General features: G+C 35.9%; 1 protein-coding gene across 7 annotated transcripts in view; it reads right to left on the reverse strand.

Moving 5' to 3' along the window:
• Window positions 1-23,410, reverse strand: part of BTBD7 (BTB domain containing 7) — a 70,367-nt gene that overhangs the window by 39,213 nt on the left and 7,744 nt on the right. For 6 of the 7 annotated variants that reach the window (XM_016145475.2, XM_016145476.2, XM_036238593.1 and 3 more), the window contains exons 2-3: window positions 8,978-9,165; window positions 7,259-8,338 (exon numbers count right to left, since the gene is read on the reverse strand). In XM_016145475.2, coding sequence (XP_016000961.2) covers window positions 7,259-8,338; window positions 8,978-9,059 — 1,162 coding nt within the window. In that variant the 5' untranslated portion in view covers window positions 9,060-9,165. Of the gene's footprint in view, window positions 1-3,495; window positions 4,521-7,258; window positions 8,339-8,977; window positions 9,166-23,410 lie in introns of those variants that run through there. The other variant, XM_016145480.2, reaches the window with a different exon arrangement.

Here is a 23,410-nt window from a genome sequence, read left to right on the forward strand (position 1 = left end):
AAAAATTAGGTCATTGCTTTCGGTTGTTTCCCCATTAGATTTTTAATTCAATAAAATATAATCATATGCATTATGACCAAAAATATGGGCAATGTATTAGAGTTCATTTTAGAACTAAAATTATAAATTTTATATTCCAAAGATTTAAAAATACATGTTTGATCGAGATGAAAAAAGATAAAATGTCCCGCACTGGAATACGCATGCACATGTCAGTGCTAATTCTGGGCCTTTTTGCTTGGGGAGCAACAGTATTTATGACAAGAAAACATAGTTCTTATGGTAGGCCTGTCGGTTGTTAAAGTTCATGAGAAAACTCAGTTCTCAAGAGTGGATTTTTACTCAAAAAAATTATGAATCAATATATTCTCACCGTTCTCACATTTTCAGAGCTGTTTACATAGTATATGTTAAGGTCATAGTAAAAAGTCAGTGATCAAACACATGATCCTTCATTTCAGGCTCTTCCAATCTAGTCCTCTATTTTGGAATTTTATATACTAATCCTTTTAATATAAGTAGTTTTCAACCAGACCTCTAAGCTGCAACCACAAAAATCCACAGTTGGCTTAAACAGAAAAGAGGTGCTGGGAAAGTTGGAGACCAGGCTCAGAAAACAAAGGAGAGCGAAGGAAGCCTGTGGAGTGAGGACTAGAAACAGCCCAGTGAGCACCTTGTGCCGCCCTGGGACCCTGGCCACTACCGCTCCTGCTTGCCTGCTTGACAGTGAATGCCATCACTGGCACCACTGCCACTGACCTTTCTTTTCCCAGTAGGTGTTGCTGCCTCTCCTCTTACAAAAAAAAATTCTCTATAGTCCCTGCTTTCAATTCTAGATTAAAAATGTCTAGGTTACATGCTTAAGCCTGAACCACACAGAAGGCTAGGAAAGCAAGTATGTGATCTTTTAGGTTTTTACACTAAGAGTTGGGCTCTGCCTTCTTTCAGGACCTATACAGCAAGGAATTAAAAAACTAGGAAGGTCCTTCTGCTGGACAGCCAAAAAAGTCAAATAACCAATACAGGAACACTTGCCTATTCAAGAAAGAATAGCCTACTCGGGAAAAGCCCTCTGTTCTCTGGCTAAGTGCTCTGAAGCCAAGTCTGAGTGGTGACCTACTCAGGCCCCTGTCCCCAGTTTTTAAAACTCCTAGCGGGGCCCACATTTACCTCCTGTAAGTGTGTAGCCCCACCCCCAGTGTTTCAGCACAAGTCAGGTTCCTGGCTGAGACTCCTCTGAGTTGATCTTCAATCACTAGTCTGTTTTGGTCCTACAACCAGGCCACAGTGGCCTTCCACCCTCACCCCTGGAAACTGGTTTGCACACTGCTACCCTCTTGCCCTGTTCCAATTCCTGGGCTTGTAGTCAGAAGAGCTGGTCTGAGTTATAACTGCATCCCTTACAAGCTTGGGAAAAGGCTAGTTATTAATATCTGAGCACCGCCATACCTATAAATTGTCAGGATGATCAAATGAGAGAACGTGAAAGCCCTTTGTAAACTAAAATTATAAGCATGATCTCATTAGCTAATATTCCTGATAGATATGATAAATTCCCCAGGTTTTTCAGATTGTGGCCTATCGAGGTCTCTCTGGTTCTTCTGAGCACTGTCATAGGTTTATTATAAAAATTAATTTTGTAATCCAAGCAGTATATGCTCATAATTTTTAAAGTTCTATATCCAGCCGTAATAAAAAGCTTACTCTAAAAACAAAACCCTTTGCCCTCTCTTTTCCACTCCCAGTCTTGCTCCCTAGAGGTAACCGCTCTCAGTTCTTTACTTCTTTTTTCTGGTATTTACCTCTCTGTAGTTTTTATTAAATCAATGTTCAGTGTTAGTATTATGACTATTTAAATACTGTTTACTGCTGAGCCCAGCTGTGTACTAGAATTTTCTCCCAAATATAATTTTTTTCTTAGAGATATTTTCTCCTTTCCTGCTTGCTCCATTTTCCATAAATCTACTAATTCTTCATAAAGGCACCATAAGATCCATAAACACTCAGTGTCACCTGTCACTTAAGTGTTCAAACATTCAGTTAACTGCCTTCTTCCAGAGGGAGCCTTTCGCCCTCCTGGTCCAGTCTAGACTGGACACGCACCCGCTAGACCGAACACGCAGTGAGCACGCAGGATTTCCCTGTCTTCCTTCTTCCGCTGGACTCCATTTTTTGGACTCCACACTTCACTGTTCGTGGTGCACTTTGTTTAGTGGAATACATCCTCAGTCACTTCCTGAGTAGGTGTGCAGGGAAGGTTAAATTTTTGGAGGCAACACTGAAAAATGCCTTTATTTAGTCTCACACTTCATTGACAGTTTAAGTATAGAATTTTGTGTTTAAAATTATATTCCACCAGCATCTTGAAGGCACTATGCCACTGTACTGTAGTATTTAGTTGCTGCTACTGGAAATTTCGATACCATTCTGATTCCTATTTCTTTGTAAGGAATCTTATTTTTTACTCTATGCAACATTTTAGAATTTCTCTTTTTCTCTGGTGGTCCTTAGCCAAAGGGATGAAACTTGTATTACTCCTTAGATGATGTCTTCTCTTCGTTTTCTCTGGTACATGTTTCTAAAACCACTGTCTGTTAAGATGTTACACTTCTGGATGAATACTACAGTTGTCCATTTCTTTTATTTTCATGATTTAATTTTACCTTTCAATCCTTCTACCATATTTTCCATTTCTACTACCTTATTTCCAAGAGCTCCTATTTTTACTTTTATAGAATTCTATTTGTGTCCAGTTGATTTAATAAAACGTTCTTTTATATAAGGATATTTTTATTCAATTGAAGGTTTTTTTTCCTGCTTCTTCACTTTGTTTCTTCTAGCACTTTGTTCTTTTTGTTCTGATCTCTGTCTCAATTTGGAAGTTTTTCTCAGATATCCAGTGAGCCTGAGACAGTTTTCAGATTTAAGAGTAAGGCAGTAAACAGCTGTTTGGAACCTCTGTTGACAAACAGGCTTGCTGACTACAGCAGTCCCCCTTTGTCCACGGAGCATATGTTCCGAGACCCCCAGTAGGTGCTTGAAACCGCGAACAGTACCAAACACTAAGTACGCCATGTTTTTTCCCTGTACATACATCTGTGTGATAAAATTTAACTTATAGATTAGGCAAAGTAAGTGATTAACAACAATGATACAGATCAAGTATAACAATATACTGTAATAAAAGATGTGTGAATGTGATCTCTCAAAATATGTTATCATACTGTACTCACCCTTCTTGTGATTACGTGAGATACAATGCCTACGCGATGAGATGAAGTGAGGTGAACGACATAGGCGTTGGGATGAAGCACTGGTTACTTGAAAACAAACACTGCACCCGGACAGTCTATCTGATAACCAATATGGCAACTAAGTGATTAATGGGTGGGCAGCATATGCATGGAGACGCTGGACAAAGGGATGATTCACATCCTGGGTGGGATGAAGCGGAATGGCGTAAAATTTCATCATGCTACTTAGAACAGCACACAATTTAAAATTTAAGAATTGTTTATTTCTGGAATTTTCCACTGAACATATTTGGACTGTGGTTTGCCGTGGATGACTGAAACTGCAAATATTTGTACTTTTCTTCGTATAACTACTGGAAAGCAAACTGCTCTTCTCATCGTGTAACTTCTGAGCACAATTTTATCATGGAACTCCAAAACACCAGTATCTATAGGTATATGCACTCTTGGGCTGTTTACCATTTCTAGAGCTCTAATTTACTGTCTTGCATCTGCCTAGCTTGGACCACAGCAGGGGAAAGGAATGATTTCACCATTTAGTTTGTAGGCGTTCACATAATTCCAGATTTCAACCTTGTACCTTCCCCCCTCACCCCAGCCCCTTGTAGCTATTTCCAGATTTGGACTCTTTCTAGTTCGACTTTTTTAGAAAATCAATTTCGGGTCTCTTGGGTTTAGCTGCAGAGCTGTATGGAGAAGGGAACTGAATGGGAGGGTCAGGATTAGCCGCCTGGCTGCAAGTGATATTGATTTAAGAACAGACAAATGGACCACTGAAACAAAAAAAGACTGACCCATATATAAATGGGAACTTAATAAAAGGTGGTACAGATCAGGTGTGTTGGGGGAATGACTTGTTTACGGAGGGTACCCAGAAAACCACTTCATTACATGGAGTCAAACAAAATCCCATTCCCTTCTGACACCATGTATAAAGGTGAATTCCAGGGTAGGGGACTGGGTCCATCCATTCAGTATTCAGACTCAAACTCACATCTCTCGTTTGAGTTCCGCACCACGCTTATCCCTGCTTTCCAGAGTGCTTAGTGCCCCGGGGAACTGCCTCCCTTCCTTCTCCTTAGTCCTCTTCAGCGGCTCTGAAGTTAACAGACCTCTCCTCTCTGGCAAACCAGTAATCATCAGTTCTTTATCTGCTTTCCGGCTTCCAAAAATTTCAATATCCTTTTATTCACTGTTGTTTGCTTCTCAGGTTTTTTTGTCCTTGAGGATTTAGACTTCTTTTATTCTTTTACTATAATATTACAGCTTTGGAGGAAACAGATATAAACTTATGTTCAATTTGCTACATAGAAAATCAAGTGAAGTTAAATCTAGTCCTAAAAGGCCAAGCCAGTAAGCTGAAACCCATTACCTGTTGATTCACCTCCCTAACAGTGACTGCCTACTTCTCTGAAAAAAAGGCATTCTCAGCGTAGGCCAGGAATCCTCCCTTTTAACTACTTGCCAAATCACTCCTGCTGTCTGCCTATATTGCTTCTTTTTACAATGCTCTTAAAACTATTAAATCACCTCTCCACCTTGAAGAGCATATCTAGTTTCACAGTCTCAGCCTCCCTTGATAGAATTTGTCTCCTTTTAAAACTGGGCTTTAATTTTTTAAAGTTAAATCTGATTTGGAATAAACGGTAACAGTCATTAATTAAAACACATTTACTGAGTGCCTACTATCTTCCAGGCACTGGAGATGCAAGAACAGAACATGGCCCTACCCCTGAGTCACCCAACAGGCTTTTCTAGTCATCACTAATTACACACTAATTACTACTTTCTCACAGCTGTTCTTAACTGGGAGTCTATGTCTGAACCACAGAACACAGAAAATGATTTTGTGACTACTTTCTTCTCTCCAAAAAGGTACATAAGTAGTATCATGCTGAATGCATGGGCAAGACATTAATGCATTACACACAATAGAAACCTCAGAGTATTACACAAGCTAAAACATGGGAGTGAAGGATTCAAATCCAGTTCGTCTGGTTCTAGCACCTGAGCTCTTAAACTTCATTGTATAAAATCCCTCTCCAAGTGACCAAATATTCTCCTTTCCATGGAAGTAAGATAAAAATTATGTTGAAGGAATGGTCTGTTATAAACCTTAACACGAACAGCATCATAGGCTTGGGGGAAAGATAAGGCCTACATGCAGCACAAAAAGCACCAAATAACCCAAACTCTGTATTTTGACTAATGAAAGGAAACAGAGAGCCATATACACCCAAATCTAAGGGAACTTTTTTTTAAGTAACCAAATTAAGGTCATGCAAGGAGTGTTGTTTTATATAGTACGAAAATATATAGATAGATAGATAGATAGATAGATAGATAGATAGATAAGAACTCTAGATTAAGTATTATCTAAGATCCAAGAGCTGGCTCACAATTTTACTTTTCATTCTAAACTTAAGAACAACAAACAACAAGAAAACGATATTAAGGATGTTTTCTCATTTTTTAAAACAGCTAAGTATTTATACTACACTTTAGCTTCTTATTTTTTAAACATGTCAAAAATAAAATCAATTTGAGAAAATAGAGACTACTTTTCTGGTAATGTTGCAACCTATTATACCTTTTGCTCTAGAGGCATTTTCTGACAAATTTGGTTTTATGGAATAAAAAGTCAAGCTACCAGGTTATTTTTGATAACAAATTTTCCTACAGTCTGATACTTAATCTATTATTAATATGATGATTTGTATTTTGAACTAATCAGAAAATATTTTAATGACATTTTGATTGTGGTAATAAAACAAAATTAGTACAATTACTAAAAAGGTAATAGTAAAATAAGATTTTAAAATATTCTTTATGCAACAGAAATCTCAACTTTTTCTCTCACATTTATCAATGCCTTCTTCTATATAATTCCTCTTGTTTTATTACTGACATGTGATTTAACTGGGGCTTTCATTTTCTATTGCTCAGAGTCCTATTAACTTATTGATTTAGCCATACAATACACATTATTTTCAAGTTAGAAAAATGTGCTTGGCTTTTTTTTTTTATTATTAAATTCATGTCTTTAACCCAAACCATTAACATTCTCTTCTCATTGGTAACTTCGAATATTCTTTTAGCAAATACTCATTAGCTAAATTTCCCAAGTAATTTCATGTCACATAGCTTGTTTTCTTTTAATATATGGCCATAGAAAGATAAGAATGCATTTTGTCAAGATAGCAATTTCCCTTTGCTCTCCTATGGAAGATCTCTTTTCAACTCTGAAATGTTAAGATTTTGTTTACCAACAGACATATATATTCTCTTAATGTAACTTTTGTGTATTCATTTGCCTATAACACAAAAAATGTGCTGTCCTATCTTAAAAATTTGAGTTTAAATTAAATGAACTAGGCACCTGAGTGTAGCATTAAGTATGCCTCACACGCCTTAACACTATAGGCTGTTGCTTAATGTACATGTTGAACTTGAAAAGATATAGAATATTTTAAAACTGAAATCAGAAACCCTGCCCAATTCTTTAATTAAAATAAATTCGTATCCAATTGTGAGTATCTTCACTGTTGTCATAAGCTTTCATTCTTATCCTAAACACTTCGGCTTCAATAAGGCACTGAGTGTATATACGAGAATCTAAGTTATCCAAGAAGTCCTAGATCAAGAATAACCTGAAATCTGGGAAACAGGGCTAGTTCAGAATTTGGGTGCAGACAGGGTGTAGGTGGGGTGGTAGCCGGGTAATTATACATTGCCATATCTATCACCTTACATTAGGAAAAAAAGAGCCCTGAGTCTCATCTACTGCTCTTAGTCACTAGTTTTGAATCCTTGGTTTAATGCTAAATGAAAAGCTACATTAATAATAACTCTCTCTGACTTAGAGGTCATTTACTAAACATTCAAAATAAATCGACCCTTTTAATTCTCAAACACTGAAATCGTGGAATATATCGGCTGAGTTGCCAATCTGGAAAAAAAATATGCAGTTTTAGAAATCAAAATTAAAAATCAGAATTGCATACCTTGTGCAAGCATGTTAAATTCCAAAAACAGTGCTATGTGGTAAAGTTCCATGGCTTCTTCCGCCCTGGTCATGTTTGGTCTCCCTGCGACGAGAGCCTGAACTTCACTGAGACTCCCCACAGAGGGGCTGCAGTGCAAAACGGAGAGGTCCACCACGTCGGTATACATACAGTGTAATATAACTTTTGCATATTTTTTTGGTATAATGGACTCATCTAATATAATTCTTGTGGGAGTTCTCAAAGTTCGGTCTGTGATTTCTTCACCAGTCCGTATCCTCCTTTGTAATAAATTCCGAAAAAATGGGGACCGTGCTGAAATAACAGCCTTGTGAGCTTTGAGCTCTTCATCTAAACAGTTCTGATTTGCACCAAAAGCTTCGACAAGTTCAGAGTCTGAAGAAAAGCTAAGGACGACGTCATAATAACACATGTAATCAAAAAGTCCACGCATATCTACATCAAGGGAATTTGGTGTTCCAAATTCTTCACTTAGCTGAACGAGGATATCAACATTTTGAAACCTTGAGTCCTCCATTCCAAACTCTCCCGTATAAAGGTAGTGTAACAAAGCAGAAAACATGGGCATATCTATACCAGCTGTGTTGATGTCCATTATGATCTCTGCCCCATACTCGGGTGAGGAAGAAAGCAGTGTTTTAAAAAATGGACACCTTGCTGCCAAAATGGCACGATGAACAGGAAAACAAGTTTCTTGAAATATTAAGTCTACATCAGTACAATACTTGTACTCATAAAGATCGGCCATATCTTTCTGCAATGTCCGGGCTTCTGGTCTAGCCAAACTGGCTTGTAGAGAAAGCTCCTTTAAGGCTGAAGTTCCCTCATATTCCTCCACCAATGCATTCACATCTCTAACATCCCACCCAGAGAGGAGTTCTCGCATCTGCTTGGCGTGATCAGCAGACCGATTAGATTTTCGACGCTTGATAAACTTCTTTTTGAGGGTGGCAAGGCCAGAGGTTCTCTTTTTTTTGTCTTGTGGTTTCTCATGGCCATGGTCAAGGCTATATAATTTTGATTCACAACCATAGCCTTGCTGAGAATATGATGATGTCCCTAAGAAGAAAATTAAACAAATGAAAATGCATTTTTAACATTTACTTTAACACACATTTCGTGTTAAAAATGTTTACAGAAAACATTCCTGAACCATTCAAATAAAATTAACCTTTGTTTTTATAAAGTAAGATAAAAAGTTCAAATAATTCATTTTTATATTAAATAAGGAATAGGATTAACAGTGGATTATTCTTAATTTTAAAATATGCTTTCGGTTCTCTGGCTAGTAAGGATTAGGTATTATAGATCTTAATCATGGGTTTTTAGGAAATGAGAGGCCGATTTGTAAATTAAGAATATTATTTTTATATAATTGTGAGTTTTTTCCCCTTAATTACACCAACGCTGTATTTGTATGGGGGAAAAAAAATAGCGTAGGACACAAGAAACATGTATTTCTCTATTTCCACACTAATGGAGATTGCTCCTTTTCTTAGGGTAATTGGCAATTATGGTTAAGACAACCAAAGAGAAGATCGACTGAACCAGGTTTATATTTGGTGGGGAAAAAACCTGGATGCTACGGAATAATTATCTACAACTTATTCACAGCTCAAGTCTCTTTTTATCCAAAAAGTCCACTAAAAACACAATTCTATTTATATTCATGAAAGAAAATGAAGTTAGAACAGTTACCTATAAAGGTCTGTTGGGCTTGGGAATTTCCCCCTACCCTCGGGGAACAGGAATGAGGATAGTTAGATGCATTAGCACCCATCTTCTTCAGTCACTCAGGCATTCCATCTGCTGGTTCTTCGGAGTATAATCCCAGAGGCCTTTACGAACTTTCAACCCTGGATCCAGCAGCCTCTTTTCATCCATTTCTTGATATGAAACAAAAATAATTTTATTTTTTCAAATGTATCTCAAATTCCAAGTAAAAAAAAAAAACAAGCTACTGAAAACTGCATTTGCAAATAATGACATTCTGTCAAACGCACATATAAAAGTATCAGAAAATGTAAAGTTAACCTTCAATTATAAATGGGTGCTAACGCAATTTTGAGCCCTAAAATATATTAACTGTATACTTTATATGACAGTAAAAAGTAACATATCAGACTAACTTTATACAGTTATAGAGAGAGTATTTCAAATCACAGGGAAAAGTATTTAGACTAAAAATAAATTTTTCAAATTTTTTTAATCCCTAGAGGCAACCAACCACACATACGAAGAGCAGACAAGTAATTAAGTTAGTTGTTTTTCTGCCTTAGATATAACTGCTTAAATTGATCTTTAATCTGTGATATTGGGCATTTTACTGAAAGAGGGGGAAGGACAAATGAACAGTTATAACTAAATATCTTTAGGCTACTTGTTCCACAGCAATTTTAAGAGAAGTTATTATAAATACAGTGAGACAAAAGGTAAAACAAAAACTTTTACCTATCCTGCCCCTAAGGCCCTGAAATAAAAATACTGCTATTACCTGACATTTTGACTTAACGTGGACAAGGCAGTACTAGTAAGAGATAATTTTAACAATTGCAGAATAATTCCACACCGCAGAACCTTAACTTTCAGAACTGCCGCCAAGAGATATACATATACACAGAGAAATCCTAAGAGAGGATGGGGTTTATACAAATAGGTATAAATCTTTACAGCATCTGGATATATAAAATTTATTTCACTAAAAGGGATAAAGGTTTAAGAGACAATACAATTTAAAATCTATTATTGGAACTGTTAGGAAACCAACCAGGAGGCAGTTAATCTAGCTTCATAATGAAGAATGAAGTGTTTTAACAAACAGTTACATACACATACACACACGCACAGAATTATTTTCATCTGAGAATTTTTTAAAGTTTGTAGGGACATAAAACACTACAACGTTGGTCTGTTTGAGATTTATATCATGCCAAAAATGCCTTTACAAAAATTTCAATTTCATGATGAGCACAATTAGATAACCTAAAGCAACCATATAAAGATTACACGACATCATCAGCCCTATAGGACACACAAGAACAGCTAGCAAGCATTAGAGAAGTCATAGGCTGACGTAAGGATGCTTGGCCATTTGCCACTATAATGGGCGCCACAGGGACAGCTGAGGTCTTGTAGAGAAGTGGCTTGAAATAAGTGTCTTTGGGACTTAGGGATAGAGTCTCCTCCTAGTAGCTCCTAGTCAATGGGAATTCCACTCAAGATGAACCGATCTGGGTGACATTCATATCTCCTACTGGAGCGCTAAAACAAAAATAAAGATAGGATTTAGAAAGACTTGGTGGGAAAGATTTTTTAAGATCAGATATAACCCTTAAGTTTACCATGGGTCCCTAGTTCCAAATCCTGGGGGTAACCCTGACTGTGTAGTTCTAGTACTACAGCCATTTTTCTCAAAATTCTCAGGAAACAAGTTCAATTTATTTCGTAGGTAACCAAAACCCTATGCCAAATGGATCACAGTATCATGTTATTTATTTCTTAATCTAATCTGCAACCTTTAGACACTGGAAATGAGAGTTAATCATAATCTAATCCCTCCAGGGATGTTTTCATTCCAGGCAAGCTTTATCTGTCTCCTACATAAAAAAGGAAGAAATCCAATCTTTAGATAATATGACAGGAAAGAGAAAAAGAGGCCTATGGGACTAGGAGAGGCTCATAGGATGCAATGGTCCCAGAAGCCGACAAATCCTTTTCCTAGATTCATCATTCTGGGGAAGCGCCCTCTGTCAATAGTTGACATGATCAATCTGAATCAGATGATCTAACTGGCTTAAAATACGCTTCAGTGATTATAAGCAGACCTGAGGGGGGAAAAAGTCATGTTGAAAGCAACAAAAAATTAACAACCCTATGAGAATCTTTTAAAAAATAAAAATCAACATCTCTCCTCAAAACACCCCCTAGACCAGCATTTCCAAAGAATCTTGTCAAAATTTGAAAGATGCAGGAATAAACAAAGTCTGATAGCTTTCTTTATTTCAGGACTTTTTAGCATCTTTCCTGTGCTAAGATGCACTGTGAACCTCCGAAATGAAGGATTCAGCATGATCTACAGAAGCCCTTTTGCCACATTTCTAATTTTAAACTGTATCACAAAAAATTTCAAAAATATGTAAGAGAGAATAATATGAGTCCCCCACGCCTCCATCATCCAGTTTCCAGAGTAATCAAAACTGTTTTGGTTTATATTTAAATGCTTAATTTCGACCTGTAAAACTTATAGCTAGAATTTAAATGTTAGCTTCTTATAGAAATAAAAATCTGAAGATACATGTATATTGTCATTAAGCGATATACATGAATTCACTCCTTTAATTTTCTCAATAATGGGAGCTATAAGTCAGTCTATTATTTTTTCCCCATAAGAAGAGACTGGGAAGTTAAGAAAATGAAGCATGGAAGGATTAGTTACTTAACCAGGGTCACAGAGCTGGTAAGCTTCAAAACCAGGCTTGGCATTCAGGTTCTTATGAACACTTTATCTTTGCAATTTTTTTCCTCCTAAATGTTTGAAGGAAAAATTTCTAGAGCAGACAAATATAGTTCCTTCCAGAAATGAGAAGTGAGTACACACCTGACAGTGTGACTTTTGACGCTTAAAAAGATCTTTCATGGTAAGCAAAAAATGACAACTAAAAGGACAGCTTATGAAATCAAAACAAAAGAGTCTTTCTGATTATTTACAGATAAGAGTACATGCGCTTGATGGCAGGATAACTCATTTTTCACGCCTGAACATCCATCCATCTATCCATTTACTCACCAACCCATTCAATTCTGAGCATTTGCCATGTTCTAGGTACTTGGACAGGCCCTGGGAATACAGCACTGATTACATCTTGAATAGGATCTTTTATGAAATTAAGAAAAAGACTACCATTTGGCTTCCTAGTTTATAGCCAGACCTTCAAGAATAGGAGTGCCTCAAGTAAAAAAGGAAAGGTTATTGAAGGTAGAAGAAACAGGATGAATGAACAGGGGCTGGGGAGTTAGTATTTAATAGGTAGAGTTTCAGTTGGAGAAGATTTAAAAAGTTCTGGAGATAGTGTTGACAGTTGCACGACAATAAGAACGACTTAAAGTCACAGAACTATACACTTAAAACTGGTTAAAATAGTATTTTTAACCATAACTTTAAAAAAGTAAATTAAAAAAACCCAGAACAGAAAAGTAACGACACGTCTCCCCTTTTTTACATTCCTGTGACTGCAGTGCAAATATCTTTTAACAAGGATATACAGTTTACAAGTGTTTTTTCACACACTCATTTTATTCACACATTAAGTTTCAATGTAGACAGGACAGGCTTCAATCCTCTTATCGCTGAATAAGGCAATAAAGGTAGAAAAATGAAGTGATTTATCCAAAGTAAAAATATATATAGTAAAATGGCAAAGCCACAGCTAAATCCTAGGCATTCTGATCCCTAATTTAGTGTTTTCTCCTCTAAACAAGAGCGGTATCTCAAAAGTATTAAGTCCTATACCAACCTTTCTGAAGAGAACAGCCATGTCTTCCTTACACTTCTCTATGTCTACCACATTGCTGTTTCTGTTATTCAGCTCTTAAACGGCTAACCACTTTATCACCCAACTAAGATTAAGGGACAGATTTTAAATTAAGCTCTAGTGCTCTGCATTGTTGATGAAATAATAAAGTTTCTGGACTGTGGATTATATTCCACAAATATCAACTCCCCTAGTATTCAAACAGCAAAGACAATTATGATTACGCTTCTCCATTTTCACTCCTCCCTACTACATTTTTCCCTCTATTGCAGGAGGTAACTTGGAATTTCAGTAATAAAGAAAAAATGTGTGCAAATGTGGAGAGAACAGTAGAATAAACTTTCCCCCTTTACCAAATTTCAACAACACCCAGTTCGTGGCAGTCTCGTATCACTAGATCCCAATCCGCTCTCCACCCTATCCCTCTGGATTATTTTGAAACAAGTCCCAGATAGCATATTATTTCTCTGTAAATATTTCCTTATGCATCCCTAAAAGAAAGGATGTAAAATAACAACACCATTATCATATCTAAAATAATGAACAGTAATTCCATAACAAGAACTTCCCAGGCAGTGTTCACATTTCCCCCAACGGTTTCATTTTTCTCTTAGTTTTTTAAAATATCACAACCCAAATAAGGTCCATACATTGTGATTGGATGACTATGCCTCTTAAATCTCCTTTAGTAGGTTCCTCCCTGCTCTGCTCTTTTCCCCCTTGTAATTTTTGTTGTTGAAGAAGTCAGGTAACCTGGGTCTGGATTTTGCCAAATGCAGCACCACGATATAGTTTTATATGTTCCTCTGACTCCTGTATTTCCTGTAACTGATAACCAGACCTAGTGACTTGATCAGATTTAGGATCATTATTGTATTTTTAAAGTTTATACTGCCAAGACTGCTTCACAGGTGGTGGTGCGTACTTCCAACAATGGGTACAAAATGTCTACTTCTTCGCCTGTGACATAAACAATTATCAAGGATCACCAACTAGAGTCATTAATCATTAGGGGTGCAACATAGTGACAGTCTATCATCCCTTCTTTATCCATCAGCTGAATACTTCTGTAAGACAAACTCATCAACTACTCAGTTGTCAAATAGACAGTTTGTGTAGAAAAGGCAGAATAAGTGAATGATTCTTTACCTTTATTTACTAATTTTCAAAACAATTAACTTCTCAGCATCCTCTAACAATGATCAGTGAGTTTTTTTTAAAAAAAATTATGTATTCATAGATTTAAAAGTATTTGATGGGTTTCAATCCTTTGTAGTTGTCCTTATTGGGGCTCAAATTGTTCCTCGTTTGGACAGCGGAAGCAAGCTAATTCAAATTAGCTCCTGAGACCTTATGACACAACTAACTCTCTCTGAAAACTTTTTTGCTTTTTGGGGTTACATCTTATTCCAGATCTATCTATATTATTCTTGTCTTAGGCCTGGAATCAGCCATCTCTTTAAAGAAGCCCTATTTTCTTTTAGTGGAAAATGGTATTTAGAAACTACAATTCAGTGCTAGCTGCCTTTTTAGTTCACAGAGCTAGGAAATTTTATATGTGCATATGAACATACATACACACACACACACACGAGTTTATACTGATGCTTCAAATCACATTCAAATTTATAGTTACTTAATCTCATTGACTTGTCATCCTTTCTCACAAGCCAAATCCCTATTCTCAATGCTGCCTACATAATTGTTCATTTAGTTTATCCCACAAGAGACACACTACAGCCAAGAATTAAAATGTCAACACTATCATAAACAACATGATAAATGAAAACAATTTTTTTTTTTTTTTGGTAATTCTTTCTATCCTTAAGATAAACCCAACTCAAGATACCTTACAAACTACTGTGTATGTCACCTAAAATAACCTACTCTGTGTGGTTATTTCACTAACTGCAAGTACACTCAAAGTTTTATTTTATTTTTGATTTTTAGGCATTGTATTTAATTTTATTTATTTAACATTTTACTTATTTTACTTATCTTTAACATTTTATTTATTTATTTATCTATCTATCTCTCCCCACCCCCCATTGTATTTTAAATTTAACTTTGTTACATAATTTTGTAATATATTTAGATAGGTCTAGAGTCAAACTACAAAATAACATATTCAAAGAAAACTAGGGGCTCTCTGTAAGCTAGCCTAGTCCCTCCCTGCCCCACAGGCAACTTTACTAATACTTTCATATAATACCTTGAATTCCCTCTTTTTTTGGGCTACTACCCACTTGTTCCCTACTATGACCAATAATGAAAATAGCTAGTAATTTCTTCCTCCTATCTCTCTTCCACTATCTAATTTTAAGTAATGTTTATTTGTGATTAACATCTATAATCAGTAAGTTTATTCCACTTTTTGTATATTCTCTCCACAGTTTTGATAATTAAACTTTATCTACAGAATTAAACTATTAAGTGTTACATACTATACTGTCTCTCAATCTTAGTTCTACCAATAAAAAAATTTATTTAATGTCCATCACCAGTTTAAAAGTATTATTCAGAACACAGGTCGACAATCACTTCACCAGGTAGAAACATATGGAACTAGATATGTTCTCAAAATTATACTTTCTTCCTTTTCTTTCTTCCTTTTTAAGAAAGTAATACGGTAAATGGAACATTTACTATATATTGTATAAACACCTCTCAAGTGAGATTTGGCACAGCACTCCATAAACAAACAAATTAACATTTTGCAGTGAAATATATTAAAAATATAGACTAAGCTATATTAGTTTAGGTCAGGTTTTGTTGCCAAATGAATCCAAGTCATATTAGTGTTTGCCATCAAATATGAGTCTCCCCAAAATATGGTTTTGAGAAATTTTGGAATTTCAAATTATAAACAACGAAGTGTGGAACTGTAGTTAGTAGTGCAAGATCACATATAAAAAGTTTACATCTTATCTACCCACCACCGAAAAAGTCAAGTCACATAATATTTTTACTCATAGTAAACAAGGATAATCTTTTAAAATTTGGCCTTTTTTCTATAAAATTCCATTGTATCACTGCAAAGAGAGATTACTTGTTAGAGTTTTTCTTAGGACAATCTTAATAAGCTCTGTGGGATTTTTCTAGTATAACTTATTATATTTCAAAACAGCTGTTAGTCCCCACAGATACTTCTTTCCTCATTAAAAACTCATTTTTAAAAGAAAAGTACATAACCTATGCAATATTTTTTTAAGTGTAACCATTAGAATTTTTAAAACTAGAAATAGAGAATGAGGTGAGCCTGGCTCTTAAGACGGTGGCTACGGCGCAGATTCATAGTTTAATTTTGGGAGTGGGACTTATCTGAGTTTTTGCTACCAAAATGAAACTATATTCTCAGTATTCTCTTAGTATTTCTAGTTATGGAATAGTTCTTCAATAAGATATGTGCTTTATAAATGCATATTTAGTATTGTCTGAAATTTACCTCATAGATGTTTAAATGATTTCAGAAAGATAATCTCTAAAGAGTCATGAACAAGCCTAGGAATAGTCACTAGGGAAACCTTGTAGATCATCATTCTAAATAGAGTAGGAAAACCCAACCCATGAAAGAATCATGAAAATAACTGCTCAATTAGTATGTTAATATTTAGAGTTACTCAACAATAGAAATGGCAAACTTTAGTATAAACAGTCAAAACAATAAAAAGTTCAAGTCAAGCATGTTACAAATATTTCACTGCTATATATCAAGCATGTGAATTAGTTTGCATTTAATTACAATATTTTAAGGGCTATTTTGAAATGTGATGATTAGCTACAGGACTCCAAATTATTAATCTAATTATTTTCTTCTCCACACTCGCACATTTCTTTTGCCTCAAGAATACAGACGATTAGTTTTTTTGAATTTTAAATCCGTAAATAATAACTCAACTTTTATGTTTAATTATTAAATTTCTGATGAAAAGTCACTGTGCTCTTAAGAACATTTTCAGACAGGACATCTAATCTGAATAGAAAACTAATCACACCATTTGGTGACAGTACAGATGCACTACCGTCGAAGACCAGGATACTTGCTAAAGGTTCTCTTCCAGACCCACTGCAAACCCTTTATTTTTCTCCATTGACTTATAAGAGTAATGCAAGTCTGTTGTTTAAATCACACGCGCGCACACACGCGCACATACACACACACAGAAGAAAGTATAAGAAAGGCAATTCCCTATAATCTGCCTCCCTCCCCACAAAGATAACTAGTAACAATTTAATTTTTCTAGCCTTTTTGACATAAATTAACTTTAGTTTTAAATAGAAATATTTTACAAACAGTTCTATAAAAAGCTATTTTCATTTCATAATATAGAAATAGAAATATGGCCACACTGAGGATCATTTCCAATTTTTCAATATTATAAACAGTCCTGCAATCCTTTTCAATATTATAAACAGTCCTGCAATACATCTTCGACCACTAAATTATGACGTTAGAATAAATATCAAGAAGTAGGATTACTGGATTAAAGGGTATATATATTTCTAATTTTGACATGTACTGTCAGAAAGTTGCAATTTATACTCTTATCAACTCTGCATGAGAATGGCAGAAACTCTGGTCACTATAAATCTTTGCCAACCTGATGAAGGAAAAATGATCTCATTTTAATCTACGTTTTTTAAATAAGTGAAACTGAATCTCAATATATTTATCAATCTCTATGTTTCTTTTTATTCTTTGGCCATTTCTCTATTTGACTGTTCTCCTTAATTTGTGACACTTTTTATATTAATGTTAAAATATCATGGTAGAATACTCATATTAGCCTTTTAAAACTGTGATGGCTTTTGTCATAAATTTTTATATAGTCAATTCACTCATTTTTTTCTTTTTGTAACTTCCAGATTTCATGCTTCTTGCTGTAAATATTTTCATATTAGAAAACAAATTTATACATATATATGTAAGTAGTTAGGACAATATATGAAAAAATTCTTTTAATTTGTGTTGTAATCTCCAAATTAGGTTATGTAGGTAAACACATTCTTCAACCACAGCAGAAATCTGACATGAGATAAAGTGTTTACAGCAGTTATTAATTCGGTATGATAATTTAAAATTTTTATAAAATCCGAAATATGAAGATAACTCAGTTATCTGGTGTTGCTTGGAAACAAGATGGATACATTTTCCAAGTAACTGGAGGATATTTCCAGAGAAAAGAACTCAATTACTCCTCTCTATTCAAATGCCTTTAACGGAAAACACACTGGACATCCAGGGCCGAAACTGCAGCCAACTCTCCCTCACTCCTCCTCTCCTCTCTATCAAACCGGCTCACCAATCTCACTGCAAACAACTTAGACCAAGTCACTACTTATTACCTCTTCCTTTCATTGTCACAAAATCAAACTTGGTCTCTGCTTTCAGTCTAATTTATCTACCACACAAACATCAAATTAATCTTTCTAAAAGAGGTTCAATCAAGAATACAGAATAAATACAAACTCCTAGCAACAAATCCATACCAATATTTCCCAAAGTGTTTTCTACAGAACACTAGTCTTGCAAAAGTAAAATGAAATGAGCCTTTAAAAAAAAATCCTAGTTAGTTTGGGAAACACCACTTACTATAACTCAATTTTGTAAAATTATTCATTAAATAGTTGAGTATTGACAATGTGCCCTATGCTAAGCGCTAGGGGTTATAGTTGTCAACAAAATAGTCTTGGTTTTCATGCTGCTTACAGTCAACTGACAGAAACGGACATTTAAACAAATAATTATAGAAATAAAATTATATGCTGGGGTAAATGCCATGAAAGCATGGCTGCCATATAAAATTAGTAATTTAACTTACTGATATTAAATACATACATACATACATACTTAAACACATAAACAGAAATAATGCATAAACATAAATAATGTTTGACATTTATTGGTAAAGGTAGCAGTGATGTGATGCTGGGGAGTTAAGGCAGAGTATACAGTTTAACAAATTCCAGGGGAAGCAAGAAGGCCAAGGTGGCTGATACAGAGGAAGGGGGAGGAGGGTGGATAACGTGAGATGAGGCAGGACAGGTAAGTAGTAACTGGTCACACGCATCATCACTGCAAAAGGCTTGGAGTCCCGAAGCTAAGAAACCTGTTCAGTTTTGCTTCATTGAACCTTTCCAAATTTAGTCATAGAAACCCTTCTAAAGAAATTAGTAATAGGCCATGTACAGTGTCCCATGGAACACACTTGCAATCATAGGATAGTAGTCAAGGTATGAAGTGAAGAAGGTCTGCACTGGGCTAGTGCTGATACATTTTGAAAGAAAAGAGCAGTGTGAAAACTAATTTTTAAAATTCATTTAAATTCTCAATTAAAAAAAAAAAACCAAAGGTATTACACAGAAAGAAGTTAATATAGCAGGTCTGAGACTGCTCTCTTCAGAAAAACCTGTTTTCAAAGTTGGACCTGGCTGGTCTCTGGAAACTTGGATTTTGGGTGTTTCTGCCATTCCTTGACAGATAAGGATGGTTTGCCATGCCTGAACTGTGCCAACAATATGGTTTATGCTGAGTCTCCGCTTTCCTTCTGGGAGGCTGGAATTTTGATACATGTTAGGTAGTAGGTGCCTATGTGACTAACCCTTAACAAAAATCCTGGGCGTTGGGTCTCTAATGAGCTTCCCTAGAAGACACCGTTTCATACATGTCACAAGTCGATGCTGGAGGAATTAAGTGTGTCCTGTGTGACTTTCCTGGGAGAATACTCTTGGAAGATTGGGCCTGGTTTCCTTTGGACTACGCCTCACGAGTCTTTTTTCCTTTGCTAATTTTCCTGTGTGTCCTGGGCTGAAAAAGTGACAGCCATGAGTCTGCCTAGTGAACCTGGGGATGGTCTTAGGGGTCCCGACACAGCTACAAAATGGGATACTGTGAAATGTCTCCCTCTCCCTCTGTCCTCCAGCCGCCCAAAATGGAACCGTATTGTTTTGGAATAAGTATCTAGTTAGTATTCAGGTATAAAGCTATTTTTTAAAAATCTTCAAAGAAATTAACATAAAAATGAGAATCGTGGATACCTTTAAGAGGTGAGGAAGGTGGCTGTGGCTGGGAAGAGGCATGCGGGGGGCTTTTAGAATGCTTACATTGTTCTATTTAACATAATTTGTTTTAAAAAAATAAGTTAAATTTGTTTGTGTGCTTCTCTGTATAATTTCACAGTAAGAAATGTTTTGTAGCTAGTGCAAATTTGAAAGTTGTCGGCTGAAGCCTTGAAACTAAATCCATTTTCTAAGGAAAAGGATATAGAAGAATGAACGGAAGGCTAAGTGCTAAGCCACAGGAAATGCTGATGTTTTAGAATCTGAAAGAGAACTGAGTGCAGGAAAGCATGGAAAACACAAATCAGCCTGGGTAGTAACCAGAAAAGGCTGCGTGTAAGGACTGGCATCTGAATGAGGTCTACTTTAGATTGAGAAGTCATCCCATTCCTCTATGCTACCAGAAAGTTTTGGATACACTTCAATTTCAGTACTTATCTCTCTATAAGGACAATTAATTGTTAACATTTCTATGTCCCCAAAGAGACTAAGTAGCTACAGTACTAGTACTATGTCCTTTTCTCAGTAACTATGTATTCTAAGTATCTTGAAGAGGGCCTTGCTCGTAATGTGCCCTGAATAAATAACGTGCTTAGAAACGGAGAATAAAATCGGGAAAGGCCCACATCAGAGAAGCTACGAAAGAAGAGAATGCAAAGAATTCTATGATCATTTTTAAGTATTCTTCATTTTCCCTCTTTTATGCCTATTTTCAGCAACCTCTCAGGTTGTCACTGTTTTTACTAAATCCTTTCTACTCTACTGCTACCTCATTGTTTTTTCAGCAACCATCTGAACACCAACTATGTGAGCTTACCATCTAGTGTAGGACATATTTCAATAAATAAGTAACCCAAAGTTGTAAGTGGATACAGAGAATATGAACATGGCATGGAAGTTCGAAAAGAGTGCTTAGGGAAGGCTTTCATGAAAAGGTGACGTCTGCTCTGGTCCTTGAAGGATGTTAGAATTTAAACATGAAGTAATGTAGGTAAGGGTATTTCAATAGAGAGAACAGCCTATGAATTAATAGGTATGTAAGAGACAACATATAAGGAAATGAGGCAAGAAATGCAGGAATTGATTTAAAAAGAGAAAGAAAGAAGTAAATTGATTATGCCACTGTTCAACAAGTTGAGCTGACGAAAGAGATCAAAATGGAGCAGCCAGAGAGGTAGAGAAAACCCAGAAGACTATGATCTCAATGAAGAGAGAAGAATGAACTGTAAGTGAAAACCTGGAGAAAGCATATGTTTTATAACTCTTTTTAAAAAGGAAGGCTACAAAAAGGTGTAAAGAAGCAAGGCAGTAGTAGGGAGGGATGTGGAAGTCTGGGAAAGATGTGTGATGAAGAAGAGGGAGATTCTACAGTAAATAAGTAGGCAGGAATGACACAGTAAAGCAGCAGTTTTCGACTGGAGTGATTCTGCCCCACTAGGACATCTGACAGCCTCTGGTTCCAACAACTAGGGGTGGGGAAAGGTACTACTAGCATCTAATGGCTAGAGACTGGGGATGCTGCTAAACATTTTGTGAAGCACAGGACATCCTCTCTCAACAAAGAATTATCTGGCTCCAAATGTCAATTCAATAGTGCCAATGTCGAGAAACCCTGTAGTAGAGTATAAGGGACGCAGGAGAGAGAAAGGTTAACCTCAAGAAGCAAAGTCTTTAGTAAAGTGAGAACATTCATGGAGAAGGAAGATTTTCTTTATTCTCTATTTAGTGACTTTGATCTGATGCTGGAAGTAGCTTTCTTTATTTGTTATTTATTTGAAAAGTCTACTGAAATATAATGGTGTTTCAACTTCTTCCATAAACATGAACACAATGTGCAAACCTTAAATCATTATCTACCCAGTGACTATTTGATATAGATAAACCATTTATCTTTTGGGATACGGTCAGGGTTCAAGGTGTAGAATATTCATTTTTAAAAAATACCATATACGAAAGAAAATCACATCTATTAAAAGGTTAATAGATATAAATGATCAGAGTCCACTGCACAGACGTAGATAGATGCAAACGAAAACCATCTCCATATTTGTGTCCTTTCATGTCATTACCGGTTGCTCAACCTCACTGTCCTTAGTAAGCATTTCAAAGCCTTCTGTATAATGATTACCTGTGTTCTCTGAAATGTAACCATAAATGCTTTTGTTCTAATGGCCAAGATGATGACCAAGATGAATATCAAACTGATGATACTGACTACCCAGAAGTATGGCTCCTGGTGCTACTGCATTCTTTGTCCCTTTGTCTTGTCAATCAATAGTATCTGAGTTATATTGTAAAAACAGTACACTAACAGGAGTCTTTACCAGAGAATAATTTGCATAAAACTGCTGGCCCATCTGTTCCTCAGGTCCCAATCCTTCCGTAAGTTAGCTACTCTGTAATAATGTTATAATCTATGGAGTTCTCTGCTTCCTCTTGTTACAGTAGCCATTACACCTTTGTCCCACTTTCAAACGGTCCACAGGCTAGTGTAATTTTATTTTAAAAAACGTCCTATGTACCATCTAGAAACTAGCTACAATGATCTGTATTTTAACAGTTCATAGGGATACCATGTAAAAAGGTTTTTTAAGTTGCAAAGTGATATTGTTATGGAAAGCTAAAAGTTATTGATAGTGGTCATAAACGTGGTGTTATACTATCTTTGGTAGGTAGTGCATGCACTATCTTTCAAAACTACAATTAGCTTAACCATATAAATTTCTCTTTGTATTATAAGCACAAAAGAACTATTTATTGTCAAATGCATTATGTGAAAAGTACTAAGAGGAATTTAATCAAAACACAGGAGATTTTCATTCATTTAAACATTTTCTGAGCACCTACTATGTGCCAATTAGCACACAGCGGCTATAATAATAAACAAGACATAATTTTTGCTTTTAGAGTACTTAGGGGCAAGCTGGTAAATAGGCAATTACAATACAGAGGAAGCACAGATTAGTGGAGATGAAGAATTCTAAAACCAAACTGCCTGGGTCTGGATCTTAGCTCTGCCATTTATAAGCTGTGTGATCTTGGGCAATTTGTTTCATCTTCTCTGTGTCTGAAGAGAATAACAGTGTCTACCTTATGGGGTGGTTGAAAAATAGACAACTGAGATAAGACATAAGATTGACAATAAAAAGTGTTAACTTTTCCCCTTTCCCGAGGAAAGTAATGGGCGGAGAGGTTGGAGTGCCAGAATAATGCTTCCAACAGCCGAGGAAACTATGTGAAGGTCCACGGAAAGAACAAAACCTGGTTCACCGAGGAGATAAAAGTCGTTCCATGTGAAGAGTGTACTGGGAAGGGGTTGTGGCAGCAGTGAGATACGAGCCCAGAGAAGCAGCAGAGGCTGGATTATAAAAAGTCATGTGATCCATGACAAGTTGATTTTTTTGTTGTTGTTTAAAAACAAAACAAAACATGTTGACTTTTTTTTACTCTCCTTTATAATTAATAAGCCCACAAGAAATAAAGAACACATACATATAGAAGAGAGATATTAGTTTTAATGTTCAAAAGTTGAAATCCAAAG

The sequence above is a fragment of the Rousettus aegyptiacus genome, unplaced genomic scaffold, assembly GCF_014176215.1.
Source record: "Rousettus aegyptiacus isolate mRouAeg1 unplaced genomic scaffold, mRouAeg1.p scaffold_m13_p_3, whole genome shotgun sequence".
NCBI lineage: Eukaryota > Metazoa > Chordata > Mammalia > Chiroptera > Pteropodidae > Rousettus > Rousettus aegyptiacus.